The 19,105-nt window shown below is 55.3% G+C and overlaps 2 protein-coding genes across 2 annotated transcripts; one reads left to right on the top strand and one right to left on the bottom strand.

The window, feature by feature from the left end:
• Window positions 1-3,469: 3,469 nt before the first annotated feature.
• VOLCADRAFT_94501 (uncharacterized protein) lies at window positions 3,470-10,314 on the top strand (the record flags this gene model as incomplete). Its single annotated transcript, XM_002953606.1, has 12 exons — window positions 3,470-3,482; window positions 4,266-4,594; window positions 4,756-4,955; window positions 5,214-5,353; window positions 5,584-5,877; window positions 6,249-6,375; window positions 6,633-6,846; window positions 7,592-7,768; window positions 8,010-8,127; window positions 8,413-8,580; window positions 9,136-9,239; window positions 10,210-10,314. The coding sequence occupies 12 exons, from the start codon at window positions 3,470-3,472 to the stop codon at window positions 10,312-10,314; spliced, it is 1,989 nt and encodes a 662-aa protein (XP_002953652.1).
• Window positions 10,315-12,635: 2,321 nt separating this feature from the next.
• VOLCADRAFT_94502 (uncharacterized protein) lies at window positions 12,636-18,993 on the bottom strand (the record flags this gene model as incomplete). The annotated part of the gene is made up of 8 exons (XM_002953683.1): window positions 12,636-12,783; window positions 13,410-13,523; window positions 13,885-13,914; window positions 14,911-15,848; window positions 16,398-16,793; window positions 17,582-17,638; window positions 18,399-18,678; window positions 18,899-18,993. 8 exons carry the CDS (start codon window positions 18,991-18,993, stop codon window positions 12,636-12,638), a joined length of 2,058 nt encoding a protein of 685 aa, XP_002953729.1.
• Between the last annotated feature and the right edge of the window lie 112 nt (window positions 18,994-19,105).

A 19,105-nucleotide genomic window follows, 5' to 3' on the forward strand; every position in this document is an offset into this window, starting at 1 on the left:
TTGTTGGCAGTTGCTGTTGCTGTTGCGGCGGCAGCTTGGCGTGTGCGTTTCGAGCACAGTAGATAGCAGCGGCTGTGGCTGTGGCGGCTACAGTGGGGTGCCCTTTTGGGTTGTATTGAAGTTTTCTGTGCACGGGAGGCTTGTCCTGGCCGACACGGAGGCGCAGATAGTGGGGTTATTTTCGGCTCTAATCGCTGTGGTGGTTTCGGTTGCTGCTGTAGCTGCTTTGGGTGGTGTTCAGCACGCGCGCTTCTTGCTGCTTTAGTAGGTTAAGCTGGAGGAGAGAATGTCTTGCTGCGGCAGCAGCAGTAGCAGCAGTAGTAGCTACTGAATGGTTGCTGATGTTATGGTGCAGTAATCAATACGCGCTAGGCATGTATAGCTCTGAGGAAAACGGTTCCATGCGGCTTGCCACGTAATGCTTGCGTTTGCCTAAGTTGCTACCCGATGAGGAACTTTACTAGATGCTTTAGGAGGCACTGATGTCGTACGGGGGACTTGGTGTTAAGGCCCATACGGGAAAGGACTCCTCAGCTTCAGCTGTCTCTCTTATTGCAAGGAACGTTGCCTTGATGCCCGGCAGCAGCCGGACAGGAGTGTTAATCGGGCGAGCCTGCTGCGCCGTGTGTTTGTGCGGCGTAAAAAGGAGTGTAAAAGTGATTACGGATGAAAACCGGGAAAACGGGAATGTTTTACTGATGAGGCGATGGTTTCCGCTTTTCTTCGGGATGGACAGCGTCCAGTTGGGCTTTGCCTGGGCGACTATGAGACCAACAAAATCCGGTTCAGTGGAAAGAAAGGGGACGGGCGGTGCGTTCTGTGTGCCATGAACCAAGTAAACCTTTATATGTAGAGGTGTGCCACTCCGCATCTCATGGCTCTATTGGTAGGTAAGCCCGGGTTTCCCTGTCTAGCCTCGCCTAGCACGTCGCAAGAGTCGTCCCAAAGACTGTCGTACCACTTGGTACCACAGCCTCCACATTCCTGAACTCATTCTTTGCTACCCCCGCAACAAGATAAGGACAGGCGACGATTCGGGCAACTCGCCGCTGTTCGACGTGTCCTGCGCATCAACAAAGGTGCGCTGGACGCAACGAAACCTATAAATAGCTTCACGCGCGGCTTCAGAGATGTAAGGAGGAATAAACAGGCGAAAACTCATTAGACCCTGCCATGGCTGTAGCGCTTCCCTTTGCAGCGCCTCGCTCTATGGCCTACTTCCTCCACCTCTTGACCCCCATCCCCCACCCCCGGGCAACTAATTGCTCACGTCGTATCCCAACAGCGACTGACGTGCGGCTCCCCACGCCACCACACAACCCCGTAAACAGCCAACAATTCTTCGCCTGCCACACGTACAGCAGCTGCGTACAACAAAACTCCTCGCATGTCTTCAACTCTTCATGATCACCTGGCTGTGCTGATTGCGGCTCATCATCAGGGCGGTTCAACTCGGGTTCGATCATTTGGGTCGTGAAATCGCGGCCCGTTTACATGGCGTCTGTGAGCCGTCTGAGCCGCCGCGCATGGTGGCCCTCCTTTCATCAGACCGCGGGTTGACAACCGTTGGCCTCAGGGTGGGCGAAGAGGACATCGCTGCGGTGGATCTCTGAGGCTGCCTATGTCTCCGGCTGCTCCGCTGCAGAGCGCACCTCTGCGGCAGCAGCGGTCTCGTCACAGTCCATGGTCTCCGTCGTCGACAGTCAGCAGCGCGCTTTTGTAGATTGAAAATGGGCGAAAGTTTGAATTGAAAGATAATCTGAGCTACGGTAATCAGCTTGTGTCCTATAAAATAAGAAAAATGTTATGGAAGGTGTGGTGTTGCGGGCCGACGGTAGCTTCGCACGTGTTTTTTTTCACAGGATGCCGCGACGCCTTGCTGTCCGACCCGCGGGTTACTCGGTCCTATCATCGCTATTGCTGAGATGATAGGTTGATTGTTGCCGAAAATAAGACCTAAGCTGATAGATCTTAAGCAGAGATTTTCGCCAGAACGTAAACTCTCATCCTCCTCTGTTGTCATCAACAGCCATAAGAGAGACTCGCGCATCTGCCCTTGTGTCCCTCTAAACTCTTAGAGCAATAAGGACTTCAGGGTATTGATTGTGATCTCAATTCTTCGTGTAGTTCAGAGTTATAAACACGGACAGAGAGCCGTTTGTTTCTCCGAGTCACAGCCTTTGCTGCTTTCTTCGCTTTCCCTTTCTTTCGACGTTTGATTGCTACCTCAAGGGAGCCAAGTTCCTGGTAAGTTATGCAGTATTATATGCGTTAATAATATGGATCAATCCAAGATAGACACGAGCCGGATTCTAGAAACAGCCGCTGGATATCACTGTTCGTTAAAAGCGACCACTGAATGTCCTCCCTCCAGGACCCACCTAAGTCGCGCTTTTGCAAAGCAAGGGAGACCGCTTCCCTAGCTATGAACGACCGAGGTGACCGCGCTGCTGCTGAACCTGGCTATTCCGAACACCAGGATGGAAGCCAAACAACGCCACGAACAGAAGCCGCCGGCGCAGATCGCCTTAACAGACCTCCTCAGCATTCCTCTTTTGCGTCACCTTGCAGTCGCCCTGTGGGTAGCGTGCTTGGGAGGAGGGTCACCGAGACTTTGGATGAGGAGGGCGGCGTTGGGCCCGAGCTGACTGCGCTCATCGACCGAGGACTAGAGCACCTTCTGGCGCCACGTCATCACCACCAGCAGCAGCAAGGGGAGGGGTTTAAGATAGATGGGGATGGCGGCCGGCCAAGGTGAAACTATCGCCGGGCGGCCCCTACATGTGCATGTATGCTCTCGGGCGTCGTTGTCGTCGATTGACAGCTCGTGCGAGCGGGTGCAAGACATGGCGGATAGAACTGCAAAACATACCTGAGGAGATTAATTAGGCCGCGCATGTGATTGTGTCGAATCGTGAACGCGCTGAGACACGGCTGGGCTGTGGAGGTTTATCATTGCCCTGCGCCCCGTACGCGAAAGGGCGTCCACGTCATCACGCTGATGCCTTCTTTTTGTAAGTGGAATACCCCCCTGGTCTCGATTGCCGCTGTATGGCATCAAAGTACATGTACGCACAGTCGTTGAATGTCCGCGTGTCTATGAGCCACATGGATTAACAACTGCGTCACAGCCGTTTGAAACGAATCTAAACAGCTCAGTAAGCCCGTACGACCAACCACCGTACAACAGCAAAACTTAGCGCACAGCAACTCTGCAGGCAAGGAACCTGGGTAAGTGTGGCACAGCTAAGGCCGTATGCTAGAACACCCACTGATCGATAGCGTGACGTCACATGGGATGAGAGCTAGGGTCTGCCACCTTCCTTTGTCCTGCCGTACCCTAACCAGCCAGCCGACTCAGTCAGCCAGCCATCTACTGACCACTAAACCGGATGTCACCAGGCCTATATATATAACGTGGGTGCTATATATGATATATATATGTATATATGTATATATATGTATATATATGTATAGGGCGGGTGAGCGTCGTGGATTGCTTAAACAAGCTCCATATGGATGCATCCATAGGACGTCGGAAATGCATGAAACAGCCGGCTTCCAGAAATGCACGGACGAACATCCCGGCAGCTGCTGTGAAATGGAGGAGCGTCTAGGGGGTAATTATCTTTAGGCCTTTCTATTAAACCTTGGCGCGATTTATAGACAATTCTTAACGTACGATACGATCTACTTCTCGGTCCTATCTATTATTACACGGTGACCCTGTATACAGACAGATATTAAAACATTTGACGGACGAGCGACCTCCGTGCTCCTGAATGCCGGCACTCCTGAACTTGGCTATGCGGCACCTATCAACGCATTGTTGTGCTCCATTTCCCCGCGGCGTTGCTTTCTCAACCCTTCCCAGCGGCCGACCCCATGGCCGCTCAACCGTCTATGCGATTTCCCCAGGATCAATTTATCTTCTTTTGAATTCCCCGGGCCCAGGGAAATTAAATGATGGGTGTGATCACGGGTGGTGGCACGGGTGCACCCGTGTAAAGCGCACGTGTGCTTTTCATCCCAGTCACCTTAGGGGTGGGTCCTCGAACGCAACAGCCCAAACCTTGGCAAAAATTCAGGTCTCTCTTACTCTTTTCCACGAAAATTTGTACCTACGAAGGCCGGGTCTTATTTGCTTGCGAGGTTTCTGCCTGGCACGGATTATAACTTTCCACAAAAGCCCGAACCGGTTGTTTCTCACTTGGGCGCTTTTTTAGTCGGTTCGTGTTCGTGTACCCTTCCCCTCTCTACGGCAGCAGTAGCCCCAGCAGCAGCTGAGGCTAGCCAGCACGTCGGCATGTCGTTTGCCGTTGCCACGTCGCAGCCCGCGGTGGCCGATGCTGCAGCACCGCCGGCGCTTGTGGTGGGCATAGACTTCGGCACCTACGCCTCCGGTTTCGCGTACCGCAAGAGCACCAGCTCGGATGCCACCACCGCCCTCGGGAGCCCAGCGGCAGGAGGGGGAGGAGGAGGAGGAAGGAGCTCAGCTGCGTCACTCCGCGTCTCCACACACGACCGCTGGCCCGACCAACCCACACCCGACTCCAAGACCCGTACGGCACTGCTGTACCAGGGCAATCGGGTGGTGAGTGAGTCAGTACAACTGGGAGCGCACAACCCCGCCACTGGCCCTCACGCACATGCCTAGTTTGGGTGCCCATGACTTGCAGTGCTGCGTGCGTTGCATGGATTGCTTGTTGTTAGTTGATTGACCGGAACTAGCTGAACTCTACAACTCCTGGACAGGTCGCCTGGGGCTGGACGGCGTGGAAGCGCTGGTCAGAGATGTCGTCGTCCGAGCGCAGTGCCCAGTCGTACAACTACCTAGAGAATTTCAAGCTGCTGTTGGAGGATGGCGCTGATGCGGATGTGGACACGGTGTGCCCCCTGCCGGCCGGGGTGACACGGGTGCAGGCGGTGGCGGACTACCTGGGGGAGATGAGGAAGTGAGTGAGCAATGGTTTGATAGAAATAGGAAGGGCCCTTCCAAGCAATCTTGCACTTGAGGGGGGCAGTGCCTACGGCCCGGCTGTGTGCCTGATGCTGTATGCCTTCAGTGCGCGAGGCACGTAACTGATAGTTGCTGTTGTGCTATTAGGTTGCCCTCCTAACTGGAGAGCTAGATCACAGATCTCCGCCTGCTGGGCGAGAAGGTCGGCTGTGTCCGTTGCCCCTCCCACCCCTGCCCCGGTCTCCGTACCCAGGTACATCCGCGACCAGCTGCGCCGCAGCGCGGGCATCACCAGCAGCCTGACGTCCTCGGAGGTTGCGTGGTGCCTGACTGTACCCGCGATCTGGAGTGACGCGGCCAAGGCACGGATGAGAGAGGCGGCGCACAGGGCCGGTGAGTTTTCCGCATGCAGGCAGGCTAGGACGGCTAGGACAGGGCGACACGCGTTCAAGTGCTTGGCGGATCATTCGATTAGCTGCATTCCATCTGTGTGTAATCGTTTCGGCAGCTAGCGAGCCAAGAAAGGTGGTAGGTCATCACCGTCCCTTGAAGAAGAAGCTTGGCATCAGAATCCACATGCATATCGTACTTTCTGTACGGCTGTCCTCGCCGTTCATACACAGGCATGACGGTGCGTATGGACTCCCGCTCTCTGTCACTGACATTGGAGCCCGAGGCGGCTGCGCTGTCCGCGGTCACGATGGGCGAGGCGGCAACACCCGGGGCCGGCGGCGGGCTGAACTCCGTTGACATCAGCGGTCTCCTTGTCGCCGCCTCCGTTTCCCGGCCCATCGGGCTGCGTGACGGCGACGTGCTGCTGGTGCTGGACTGCGGCGGCGGTACGGCGGACGTCACCCTGCACCGAGTTCGTGGCTCGGGAGTGGCGATGAGGCTGGAGGAGGCGGCAGTGGGGCGAGGTGGATAAATGTGGGGTGTCAGGGAAAACCATTTCCTGGGGTTGCCGCCAGGGGGACCCTATCCAAGCTGCTTTCTCCCCAGGCCTTTCAGACGTGCCGTACGCGCACCGTACGTACGGATTGAGAACCCAAAGAAGAGAGTTCCCTACCCCAGGTGCTCGGGCACGCATGGTGGACTTCTAGGACAGCTTCGGTGGGCGGGCGAGAGGGGCGAACCCAAGCTTCCATGCGCATATGCAGCAAAAGAGAGTGAAAGGTATAACGCGATAAGGAAGCATGTCATAAGCATGCCATTGACGAAACGGTCCAATGTGCGCTCCGAAACCACTGTCTTCCCATTGCTGGTGGTGTCTGTTCCTCGTTTCCCACAGGTGCTCTGGCGGGCGGTGCACACGTGGACTCCGCCGCGTGGTCGTACATCCGCGACCTGCTCGGTGTACGGCAATTTGACAAGTGGAAGGAGGCGCATCCAGACGAGGTTGCCAAGCTGAAGAGCAAGTAAGTCGTGTCGCTCTACATTTCATTTCATGAGGCAGGGAAGATACAAGCATGTGCCGGTGCCTTGCCGGAGATCCGTTCGTTGTGAAACCCGTTGTTTTGCAGCTTCATCAGCTGCGCTGTGATTGCATGTTTCCTTACGAGGAACTGTTGTTCTTTGTGAGCAGCCTGTGGCCTGAGGGCTTACTAGGAACATGGAAAGCGACTTCCCCTGCTAGGTGACGTGCTAGCTACCTGGCGATGGGTCCGGCCTGCAGATGGGAGCTCTCCAAGCGTGCCTTCCTGTGCAACAGCCGGCAGCCGGGAGCTGCATCGTTGCCGTACTCCGCAACCGCTGCCGTACAACAGGCTGACGGTAGCAGCAGCTCCTTCCCCAGCGGCCTGGTCCGGGTGGCGGGAGTGCAGCGCAACGACATTCGGCTGGCGCTACCGCCCGGCTTGGTCAGCGCCGTCGGCCATACTCAGCTACGGGTGAGCGGTCCGGGGCCACGAGGGCACCACCAAGCGAAGGAGGCAGGCTGAGCAGATTGAGGCCGCAGAGCGGAATGTTGGAAACCCCGCTTCGCCAAGTCGCTGTGTATCGTACCTTGACGTGATGACGTGTACATACGGTGTCTCACTCAGTTATGGAGGTGTATGACCTGGTTAATAGTTTTCACCGTTCTCATGGCTGGACGGAGTCATGGCCTGCGTTGCGTGTATGCGATGTGCACCAAAGTAGCCGTGCACGTGCCCTGGATTGGTACGACACGCTTGACACCCCTCACGTGCACCCATCACGTATGCAGCATATGCATGGATCTATGTATGTATGTCGTTACAGGGTGGTTAAGCTTCACCAGCGGCCCCCTTTCCCGAGGCAGTCCCAGCTCTCCCCTGCGAGAGGGGCACCCTAATCCGTTCACCCCATCCGACTTCAGAATGTATTCGTTGGGTTCAGCAACTCACCACCAGCATCCAACCAAATCTAGCGGATCAACGGCGCCTCAACTTAGTTCCTGGTCAGCTCGTAAGTTGATATTATCACGTCCTACACCATTCATAAGATAGGGGGCCATCTCCAATTTCAACAGTTCTCAAATACCAGAGAATTCGGCAGGTGGATTTGAACCCGGGCACTCAATGCATGTATGTATGTCTGCCCACAACACACACGTTTCGTTCGCCTTCTCGCTCCCCACCCTGTGTTCCCTTGGTCGCGACCATCACCCCTCAGGCCCTGCAGCAGCAGGCCGGTGACAGTAGGCGCGGCTGGGTGGGAGCCGACCAGGTCCTGGTGCTGCCGGCTGAGGTGGTGGCGAGGCAGATCTTCGACCCGGTGGTGGATAAGATCACGAGGCTGATGGGTGATGTGATGGACGAGGGCAGGCGCAGGGGCAGCCCCTGCAGCAAGGTACGGGCGATTTAGGACAATCAACGGCTGGGCTCTGCGCGCTCCCTTCCTCTATTAGGTCAGCTGATAGTAACCAGACTTCCTCCCCATGCATAGAGCCGTGGGGTACGTCGATTAGGTACGTCGGGCCGTGTGGCCATCTGTGGCCAATGTAGTCTGTTGTTACACCGGCCGTCGTTTCATTAGACGCTTTTAATTGTAAGCCCCAAGAGATCAACGACTGTCCCTGCCGTGTATACAGGTGCTGCTGGCGGGCGGGTTCGCTCGGTCGCCCCACCTTCAGAGTCGGGTGCGCGAGGCGCTGTCGGCGACCACACCGCTGCTCATCCCCTCGGACCCGGGGGCTGCGGTGGTGACGGGTGAGGAGAGGGGAGACTTGCTACAGGGAGAGAAAGAGGGATGGAGGGATGGAAGGAGGGGGAAAATAGGGCTCTGGTGCGGACGAGAGCTTAGCTGCTGGGCAAGTGCTTGGCACCGGATGAGCTGCTCAGGTACCAGGCACCCCTGACCGTCCCGCAGCCTCTTGTCGCTTGAGCCTTGGAGTGGCATTTGCAGTGCAGGGATATAGGGTTCTGCTGGGATAGGCCCATGCGTTTTCACACGCACCTTCGCTCGCCTCACATCCCACCCGTCCATCATCACAGGCGCTGTGGTCTTCGGGGTCCGTCCCTACATGATCTCCAGTCGCCGTGCCCGCGTCGGATACGGTACCACCTACTCGCGACGCTGGTCGCATGCAGACGCACTTCATGCGGCTCGCTTTGGATACCCAGAGAAGTTTTGGCACGCGGAGAATAAAACCTACTATGCCCGTGGGTGGTGCATTACCTAGCTGTACTAGACCTTCATTTGCCGTTGCCGTTGTACTTGTCGGCACAAGCCGGCCGGCCGCAGTGATGGGACGGTGTTTTGAGGGTTGCCTGTGTAAGGAATGAAAAGTGATTGCAGATGAGATAGAATGAGGGTTGCCGTGCAGTTGTACGGCTTACGGTTGTCGTACCTTGGCAACAGGCCACAGAGAATAGAGAAACCGATCCCGGTTCGTGCAATTTCAAAATTGTCCAGGGAATGTTTATTCGAGCTTCGTGGAGCCTGGTCAGCTGGTGGGTGTGAACGAGGTGGTCAAGCACGACTTCATCCCACTCTACAGGCAAGCAAGCGTGGTTCCAACCCTTTCTCGGTCTTCTCGCTTGTCGTTTTGGTTTCCTTGCAGCTATTTATAGTCGATTTCCGTTGTCAGTCAGTACTGCCCCGAACACCTTTGCTCACGAGCTCACATTTCACGCAGCACCTCCACGGAGGTCGTCTTGGAGCTGTACTCCACCACTGCCGACTATATGCGCTTCACTCGGGACCCCGCTGCACAGCAGCACGCAAAGATCCGGCTGGAGCTTCCCCGCGTCGATGGTGTCAGGCAGAGAAACCGGCTCTTGGAGGTAGGCGTTTGGCGCGGCTAGCAGAAATCTGGCAGGTGGGAAACTGGGCAGGATCGAAGGCCTCCTTGGCTGCTTGATGGAAGCTGATGCGAAGAGGATCGGCCGGTGTGTGCGCTGTTTGCTCGGTCAATCGTCTGAACTCGGCAGGGCACGCACGCACAGTCCGTTTCATCTTATAAGGTTTGGCTTAACGCTGCCTGTCTTAACGCTTTCTTTAAGCCTGCCTACCTACCTGCCTGCCTGCCTGCCTACTGCCTACCTGCCTAACTGCCTGCCTGCCTGCCTACCTGCCTGCCTACCTACCTGCCTACCTGCCTGCCTACCTGCCTGCCTACCTACCTGCCTACCTGCCTGCCTGCCTGCCTGCCTACCTGCCTGCCTACCTACCTGCCTACCTACCTGCCTACCTGCCTACCTGCCTACCTGCCTACCTGCCTACCTGCCTACCTGCCTGCCTACCTACCTGCCTACCTGCCTGCCTACCTGCCTGCCTACCTACCTGCCTACCTGCCTACCTGCCTGCCTGCCTACCTGCCTGCCTACCTGCCTGCCTACCTACCTGCCTACCTGCCTACCTGCCTACCTGCCTACCTGCCTACCTGCCTACCTGCCTGCTTGCCTACCTGCCTGCCTACCTACCTGCCTACCTGCCTGCCTGCCTACCTGCCTGCCTACCTACCTGCCTACCTGCCAACCTGCCTACCTGCCTACCTGCCTGCCTGCCTACCTACCTGCCTACCTGCCTACCTGCCTACCTGCCTACCTGCCTGCCTGCCTACCTGCCTGCCTACCTGCCTACCTGCCTACCTGCCTACATGCTATGCGGTATATTTGTGCTGACACAACGCTACTAGATGCATGGGCGTGTTTGTGAGGTGTCAGTTCGTGCATGCAGCCGAACTCTTTTCGGAGCCGGCGAATCATTTCACTGGAGGTGAACTACAGTGTGTGTCGGTATGTATACTTACGTCATCTTTCCCTGCCTCCCTTCGTGTTACTCGGCAGGTGGAGATGCGTTTCGGCGCCACGGAGCTCTCCATGGCGGCCACCGACGTGAAGACCAGGAACGCAGTCGCCACCACCATTTGCTTCGATTCAGTGTCTGCCTGATGCTTCAGTAAATCCAATTTATTATGCACCCGTCCTGGAGGAGGTAGCAGTTGGCGGTTGACGGTTGGTGCCGCCTTTTAAAAGTGGGAATGGGTCCAAAGCTGCAGCTGCAGCCCAATGATCAGCCCAATGATCAGCTGATCACTGGGGAATCACCCGTACGTACGGGATCCATATACATAGCTACGTACGGGTTATGCAGCTATACAGTGGTGGAGTTCGTTCGATTGAACGTTTGTAACGCTGTCATCTTGGCGGCGCGGACCTGGACATCATCTGATTGCTTGCGTAGTTTTTTGGGCAAGGCCCCGGGCGTGAAGCGCCATTCGGGGGGCCGAGCCCCCTGGGTTCACTGCTGTCCGTCCGTCCGTCCGTCCGTCCATCATGGTGTAACATTTCATCTTATCTCACCCCTCTTTAAATTGCTTCTGAAAGCTATTCTAATTCGATAGAGAATTAATTGTGGCTTTGCGACACACCATCAGCTTTGCTGCTGCATAAATGCGCAATTGGCAGGGCTCGGGCCGAAACGTAATCCTGCCGAAACGTAATCCTGCCGAAACGTAAACCTGCCGAAACTAGTTTCGGTGTTTCCGACGAAGAGGTCCTGGTTCTGCGGAAAGACCGAAACTAGTTTCGGCCTCTTTCGGCTAGCGCCGTACGGCAGAACCTACTTTGAATAGTTTCAAAGCGTAGGCGCGTTATGCAAGGCTGCGAAACTCTGCGAATGTTGAGTTTATCTTAACAATGTCTCAGACAACTTCCGTTGTGAGTGCAGACACAGAGCAGGTCAAAAACAAGGGCGGAAGGCCCGCTGATCAGACCGTTTGGGCTCACTTTGAGAAGAAAGAATATAAAGCAAAGTCTAAGAACAGGATTATCATCTGCAAGTACTGCCGGATCGAGTTCAAGCAAGGGCGCCTTCAGGAGATGCGCATACACATTGCTCAAGTGTGCAGGTCCAGTCCCGCCTGATGTTAGGCACGAGCTGCTGACAGTAGTGACCTCAAGATAATATATGAAAGGGATTGGACTCCGGTTCTGGTTGGTATGTCAAGATAGTTACACTGATGGCCGACTTAACAACTAACGAGAAAACTTAACATGCCCCCCTGCTTAACACAAGCATCGGCCTCGATGCGATCAAAGTATGCTAAGTCGTGCGCCGCTCCGATTCCCTAAGCGAAAGCGGTACCAGGCTAACGAGGGGAAGGCAAAAGGAAACCGGAGTCAAGGCAAACCATATATACATATGGCAGGCGGCTGGCAGAGGTTAAGGCCTGACTTCTGCTCCCAGTCGACCCAGTCGACCCGGGTTCAAATCCGCCTGCCGGCTCCTCGGGTGTTTGAGGAGTGATGAAATGGGAGGTGGCCCCCCATCTTATGGACGGTGTAGGACGTGATAATATCAACTTGCGAGCTGACCAGGAACTAAGTTGATGCGCCGTTGATCCGCTAGATTTGGTTGGATGCTGGTGGTGAGTTGCCGAACCCAACGAATACATTCTGAAGTCGGATGGGGTGACGGATTAGGGTGCCCCTCTAGCAGGGGAGAGCAGGGACTGCCCCGGGAAAGGGGGCCGCTGGCGAAGTTAACCACCCTGTAACAACATACATACATACCCTAATGAACGTGCCCAAAACATCCACAAAGAGTGCGCAAACCATAAGCCCAAGGCACAGAAAAGCAGACTCGGTGGATGATAAAAAAAACCAAGAAAACGCGAAAGTACACGACATGCAATACACAGCAACCCGAAGAAAAACAGAAGTCAAGACACGACTCGCGCAAAACAGAGGCGAAATAACCCAAAACTGAAACACATAGGACACGAGTCACACACGACACACATCCTACACGTAGCACTAGGTTGTCACGAAATGCACTATCCTCAGGGCGCGTTCCAGAAACTTCACTCTGAACCAGGTGTAGCGGTCTGACAGATAAACGAGGTCCAGGCTGGGGTCGCCAGGAAGGCACGAAGTGCTGGTAGGCTGCGGACGTCATCGTACGGTTCCCAGGACGCATCACGGCCACTGGCGGTAGACCACTGAACTAGGAACATGACGGACGGGCGACCATGTTTGTTGTAACCTAGGCGAACAGCAGTAACAGTAGTGTTGGCGTAGTTGTATGGGGACTTACGCCGACCCGAGCGCTGGCACCCAGTGACGTCGCAATGCTTCATTGAAACAATGCCATTTAATTTCTTACACTACTATAGTGTAAAATTACAAATAATATGTGCCCGCCACGGGGTGGTGGCTACTAGAGTAGTAGAAAAGTTCGTCTACTGGAGTAGTAGCCAGAGCATTTACGGCTAAGATAGTTGGAACGATCCTCGAATGCGCTCTGGCTGGGAACGGACAACAATTGGTCCATGAAGGACGGGCACTTTGGCGCGCCTTGAACTGCCAGCCAGCAGACCGAAGGGCCGGCGTCGAACAAAGATGCAACGGTAGTACCACCTACGTATCGGGCAGTCCCGACTCATATGGATGTGGCGCAGCAGCGGCAACACACGTTGCCGCAATGACACTCCTGCTTTGTGTGTATCTCATTCTACGGACTGCCGCATCACGAGAAGGCTAACTGTTCAGTCAATAATGCTTATGCTATGGCAGCTGTGCGCATGCGACGATCCAGACAGGTCTATGCCGCCGTCCGCAAGCCTGCCAACCTTTACTGTTTGAAAACTTCAATAACAAGTGTGTACTCCAAACGTGGCGGCGTTCTTGTGCTTGCATTCCTATGCCGTACGGACTGCCCTGCCAATCAAACGGGGGTCAAGTGGCTGCACCGGGGCCGAGCCCCTTTCCGGCTTTGGAAAGCCGCCCCCCTAGTTCTTGACCCGGGCGCTACCTGGAGGCTACCAGGAGGACGGCGGCCAACTTGCATGGGAGCTTTCCACTCGCTGCATCTGAGGATCATTCATTACAGCTCGTTCATGCATGTATTACACAACTGAACACCTTGCGCACACGCACCACCCACTGCCAAGCGATCCAGGCGTTGTGCAGAGGCGTGTCGTGTCGTCAAGGACACCTAGCTAGCTATAGATCATCAACACTTATTAGGAGCCTTAGGGGCTCACACGGCAGTGGTAACAAAACGAAACAACAATAATAACAAGACAGTGGTAACAAAACGCAGTCGCAATTCTGGACGTCCTGGGCAAGAATTGCCCAGGACGTCGGCAACCGATCTGCTGCATAGTGGAAAGGGCGGTTGTGTCCGGCAGGCAGTGGAGGATTAACGACATGTAGTGCTAGATTGCTCTGTGTATGCGATTTACCGGGCCACCTTTGGAACGCGGGAGCAGATCCAGGAGACCCATCAGGGGCGTTGGTAACCAACGCGGGCTGGCACACGTCCTAGACTACATTCGGGACGCAGGTCGTAATATCTCCTTGGTGTTAAGATTTTAGTTCTTGAGACATATACCCCGCTTTAAGTTTGCAGATATCTGTTTTTACTTCTTTACTTTGTTTCCAGCTCGGCGGTACGTGAGCCTCTTACTTGTTTGGTCTGTACAGGGGTTATTTTCTTGTCTTGAGTAATTGCCTTACCGCTTAGGGGTCGTACAGACGGAGGGGTCCCTGCAGGCAGGAAAGTTGTGCTTGCTTCCGTGGGAGGGGGCGAGCCTGGGTACCGAGCGACTCTGCTTCTGAAGCCTGTAGATTAGGCAGAAGCTGCAGCGGAAACCTGTCAGTACTCTGACGCTATGAACTCGCGAAATTACTCTTTCCCTCGCACTCCTGCTACTTATCCTAGCCCTGTACGGTCCAGCCGTACGCACCAACTACATTCAACCGAGTACGCTCCCGGCAAATACACAGAAAACCTTGGTTTTCTTTCGTTTCACTCAGAAAACCTACAGTTTCCTTGTTGGCGCCCTTCCTTTGCTATCTCCGCAACCACCCACTTGGAAAACATCTGGACTGCAATTGGGAGGGGTACCATTGCAGTGCCGTATGGTATATACTGCTATGCCGTGGGAGACGGTCGTGGTTTGGAAAATAAGGATGCGCTCTCCGGTATGGTGTTTCAGCCACCAGCCGCCAGGGCCAGAAAACGTTACAGGCTGCGAGTAACGCCAGCCACTGCTATGTGTGCTATGTGTGAGCCCGCCTGAGGCCCTTTACTCGTACACGAGTCCGTACCGGGCCCGACCCCGGATAGACAAAAGACAAAGACGATATACGGATGACAAGCAATGATTTAAAAAACCAACCGCAGGTCCGCCTGGGCTTGCTTTCCCCATGTAGAGAACATGTGTGTGCATGTGTGTATAGCATGTGCGTGTGTGCGCATGTGTGCGTTACATGTGCTATCTTGCGTGTGTGTGTTGCTTTCATTCAGTTGTTACTTTCACGCCAATTGGAACAGACAAACTGATGCTGCCGGGTGAGCTGGCGCAAACCTATCCAACCATACCTGCCCCAAATAAGGCTGATTTCCGCACCCGTGCGCCAGCCGCACTCCTTCCAAAGTCCTCTACCAAAGGGTTGGTGCATGTAAATGTGTGCCTTGCATGAACAGCCCCAGCAACCTACCCCTTCCCCACTCAGCGGCTAGACCGTTCCCATACCCACGTCACCACCTCCTCCTTCAGCAACACCCACGGATCACCCGATCCGCCACCACCATCACCGGCGACGGCGGCACCCCCTGCCCTCACTCCATCGCCACTCAGCTCGCCCTCCTGCCGCTGCGCGCTTCTGGCAGGCACGGCAATCCCACACGCCTGCGCCTCCTTGATGTCGTACCGTACACCGGGCTGCACGCTGCACAGCACGCCACCGCCAACAGCCTTGCCTTTGCCGTGCCAGGTGTACTTGGGCTGCAGCCGCACACGGCGGCTCTCGCCCTGGCTGGCGCAATCTAGGGCCGCGTGGGCGGCCCTGTGCTCTTCCACCAGAGGCGTGGCGACATACAGCCGTAACAGCGGGTGTGCCGCTTGTACAACAAGGCCCACTTGCAGAGCATGCAGCAGCAAAGCATGGAGCGCCGCATCGTGCTTCACAGCACTTTCGATGCCTGGAAAATTCACCAGCCAGTTCGCCAGCGCTTTCACCATGCTAATCAGGCTCGACCGCACGGCCTTGACGCCGGCATCCTTCACGCTCTGGTGTTCCAGGTCCGCATACCAGCCCCTGCCGAAGCACCGCCCACTCGTCTCCTGCCTGCGAGCCTCCGCCTCAGTAACCAGGTGCACCACTCGCCGCATGGTGGGTAGCCACCGACGGGCCGCGTGGCTGCGTAGCAGGACCAACAGGTTGCGCTCCTCAGGCCCGGAGGGCACTGGCAGCGAATCTAACAGCTTCAGCGGGGTGCAGCCGAAGTACGAGAGTGGGTCCGGCCAGAGGTGCACGGTCATCCAGTACAACAACATGTGGCCTAGGAAGGAGGGCCTCTGCGCTCGGAGCGCGTCTCCTGGAATTGCTCGCTCCGCGTGGTCGGGTAATGCAGCCTCGATTGTGAGGTTGATCAGTTGGTCCGCCACGTTCAGCAATTGCTCGTTGTGGCACAGCTGCAGCCGACAGGGGGGCAAATCAAAAGGTTGCCCTCAGCAGGCTGCATGTCACACAAGCACCAGCGTGCAGCTAATACCACTATACTTGATGCGTAAGCAAAACGTCTTAGGCCTGCTCGTGCGCGGCTTCTACATAAGAGCGTATCTGAACACACAAGAACACCGCAACAAAAGGATCGGTACATAGGTTATGGCATGGGAACGCACAGGGCAGCGCTAGACCTGGCTCGCTTTGAAACCATTAACTTAAGGTTTGGGCATGTATACACACGGCACTCGATGCATACCGCGAAGCCTTTCGTAAGGACCAAATCCATGCAAAAGGAATGTCAACCGTCATGCGTCAACCGTCATACGATGTAATCATGTGGGCTTAGGCTCCTAACCCGTGACCCAGTGTACGGCAGAGTAATAAGCCGCTGTCTACACTGCACAAACCATCGACTGCCCACTACCCTCACGCCGTGTTCATCACTATCCACTACTGCTGCGGGTCATCAGTCAAGCATGTTTGCCAAGCAGCGAACCCTAATCTACCCCACTCACATGTGCGAGGTTCGTGCTGAACTTGTGCAGCTCCAGCTCGATGTCGCTTCGCGTGAGGCCCACTTCCAGATCCGCTTCCACCAGCAAATGGGCTGGATCCAGATGAAGCACCGGGGGAAGGGGGCGGGGGAGGATGAGGGGTCGTGGTGCGGCTGCCGCGGTCGGGGGAGATGTGGGAGCGGATACCCGTGGCTGATGCTCGTCCACCTCCATAGGCCCCGCAGGCCGGTTGTCATCACGGCCAGCAACGCCACCGGTAACAGCGGCAAAGGACATCGCCTCGGCCACCTGCTGAAGCGGATCAGCAGTAGCCTGGTGTGCACCGTAGCTGTGCTGTTGCTGCAATTGCTGCAGCTGCTGCTCCAATGCGTGCTTTGACTGTTCGGCCTCCTCCAACTGCGCAGGTGAATAAAGCGACACGGTAGTAAGTCAAATGTTTGCCAGAACTCATTTTTATGTAACCAATGCCGCGTACCTAGCGCGGGTATCATATTCTATCTGCTTATATGACAGTGAGATCTGGGGACCTGACGCCCTAGATGAAGCTCTGTCACGAACCACCAAGCGCCGTAACCAGCCGTAACAGCCTGGCGGAGGGTCTTTTCGAGAGCTATCTGATTGACCCTAAGCGGAAGCTGCAGGTAATGTACATGCGCCGAATATTAGGAGCTGCACGGCCCCCGCACAGTCTGCTGCTTGTTGAGCTCTCGCAATCTCCCCTACACTACTTTGGGGCCTATCGATGTTTTGGATTCAAGGTGCACCACCACGTGGTTACCCAGCCGCAAAGGTAGTTATCCAGCATAGTCTTCGAGTGTGGCCACACGTACCTCTTGGCGCAGTCGCGTGGTAACGGACGTGCGTTCATCCTCCGCCTCTTTTAAGCCGCTCTGCACTCGGGTTTTATGGATTTAATATTAGGCCTAACATATATGTTAGGAAATTTATACATCTCAATTTTAATTATGCTTTTTTCATAAACCAAATAATTGTGGTGCGCCGCTACCTACGAACCGAATACGTGCTAGTTCGACAAAGATGGTGTTTGACTTTCATGATTTCCAATGTTAAAAGTCTAGGTTTGTATCTTAGGACATTACCGGGTCCGTGCTATACAGCTACCACCCTGCAGGGGTACAGCTGTACCCCTATCCTTCATGCACCGTATGCACGGACGCACGTACCTGTAGCTTCTTCTTCTCCTCCGAAACCTCCTTCAACTTGGTCTCCAGCTGCCGTACCTACGACAAGAGGAACATAGGGCCCAGCAAAAGAAATGTGACGCAGCAGGGACGCGCGAAAGCACAACATAAATTCACGTCACCATATCAGCTTTCAGACATTATCAGATGGCATGAGCGAGCGTGTACCGTCCGGGTTTGCATACTATTTGCGTGTTGCGCCAAGAATATGTTTAGAACACACATCATCATCATCATCATCAGCAGCAGCAGCAGCATGGATTGTAACTACTGCTGGTTGACCAGGGACAGGTAGGCACCGACAAGACCTAGAATAAACTGCTTTCACATTTGCAAGAGCCTCCCTGCCATCACCACCATCGGGACGTACGATTATTGTTGGGCAGGTAGTTAGGGTTAGTTGCACCGCCATTGATATTGATCTTTGAAGGCACGGTAGAATCTTCCGGTTGGTCAGCAAGGGCCCGCCGTGAAAGACCTCCTTTCCTGTGAGATTGCTGCTGCGATAATGCCGCATCGCAAACTGTCTGCCTGCCTTCCCGCTACCCAACGGTCCTGGTTGCACAGGCTTCCTCTTCTGGTTCTCCTGACCGTTCCTGTAGTTGCTGTTTTACAGTACGGCACACACTGCCTAAGAATACGCGCTCAGGCGCTTTGCCAGCATCTTGAGAGGCCATTTCAGCGGCCAGCTACCACAACTTCAGTAACCACTCGCACTGTTGTAGCCTTCACGTTTCCGTACTCCATCCCAAGACGTAGCTTGAATGCCCACCCCTGCCATGCAAAGATATTGACGCACCTGCAAGGCCAACTTCTTAGTCTGTGCCTCTACCTTTTCAACACATGTTGCCTCAGTCCGAGCTGCCTCCAACAGTTTACGCGCCAGCTCTGCATTTTCAGTTGCCAGTTGAGCCGACTTGTTCCGCAGCTCCAAGGTCGTCGTGACACTGCGGCAGAGCAGCGCCAGCGCCTCCTGCTCCTCCGGCGGCTTGGCGGAGCTCGACGCCATTACTCCCGGAGGCGGCGCGTGAAGCCGAGCCTCCGAGACGGCGGTGCCAGGAGACGAAGTAAAGAGCAGCCTGCAATTGGCGGGCGGCATCTGCCTAATTCAATTGAAGGATTCGCTCATACACGACTCCACACACCCGACTCATCTTTGACGGTCAGCCAGGGTCAAAATACACTACACGTGTGTGTGTGTGTGTGTGTGGTGTGTGTTACATGTTCGTGGGGTACGTTCCCCGTACCTGCAAACCGCCCAATACGAGCCGAGGGCTCAAGGGCTGCCAGATCGCCTACCGCACACGGACGTCCGACATATTCGTGCGCTTTACACGCGACAGACAGTCAATTTCGCGAGGAATGAAGCTGTGAAGCAAGAGCCACCCTCCCATACATGCATGCCCAGGCATTCACGCACGTACATAAATACATAAATACATACATACACACTCTTCTAGCTTTCAATCCAGGAAGAAATGGAAAGTATGTACTTCAGTCTTCGGG

This window comes from Volvox carteri, assembly GCF_000143455.1.
Source record: "Volvox carteri f. nagariensis unplaced genomic scaffold VOLCAscaffold_37, whole genome shotgun sequence".
In the NCBI taxonomy this organism is placed as follows: domain Eukaryota; kingdom Viridiplantae; phylum Chlorophyta; class Chlorophyceae; order Chlamydomonadales; family Volvocaceae; genus Volvox; species Volvox carteri.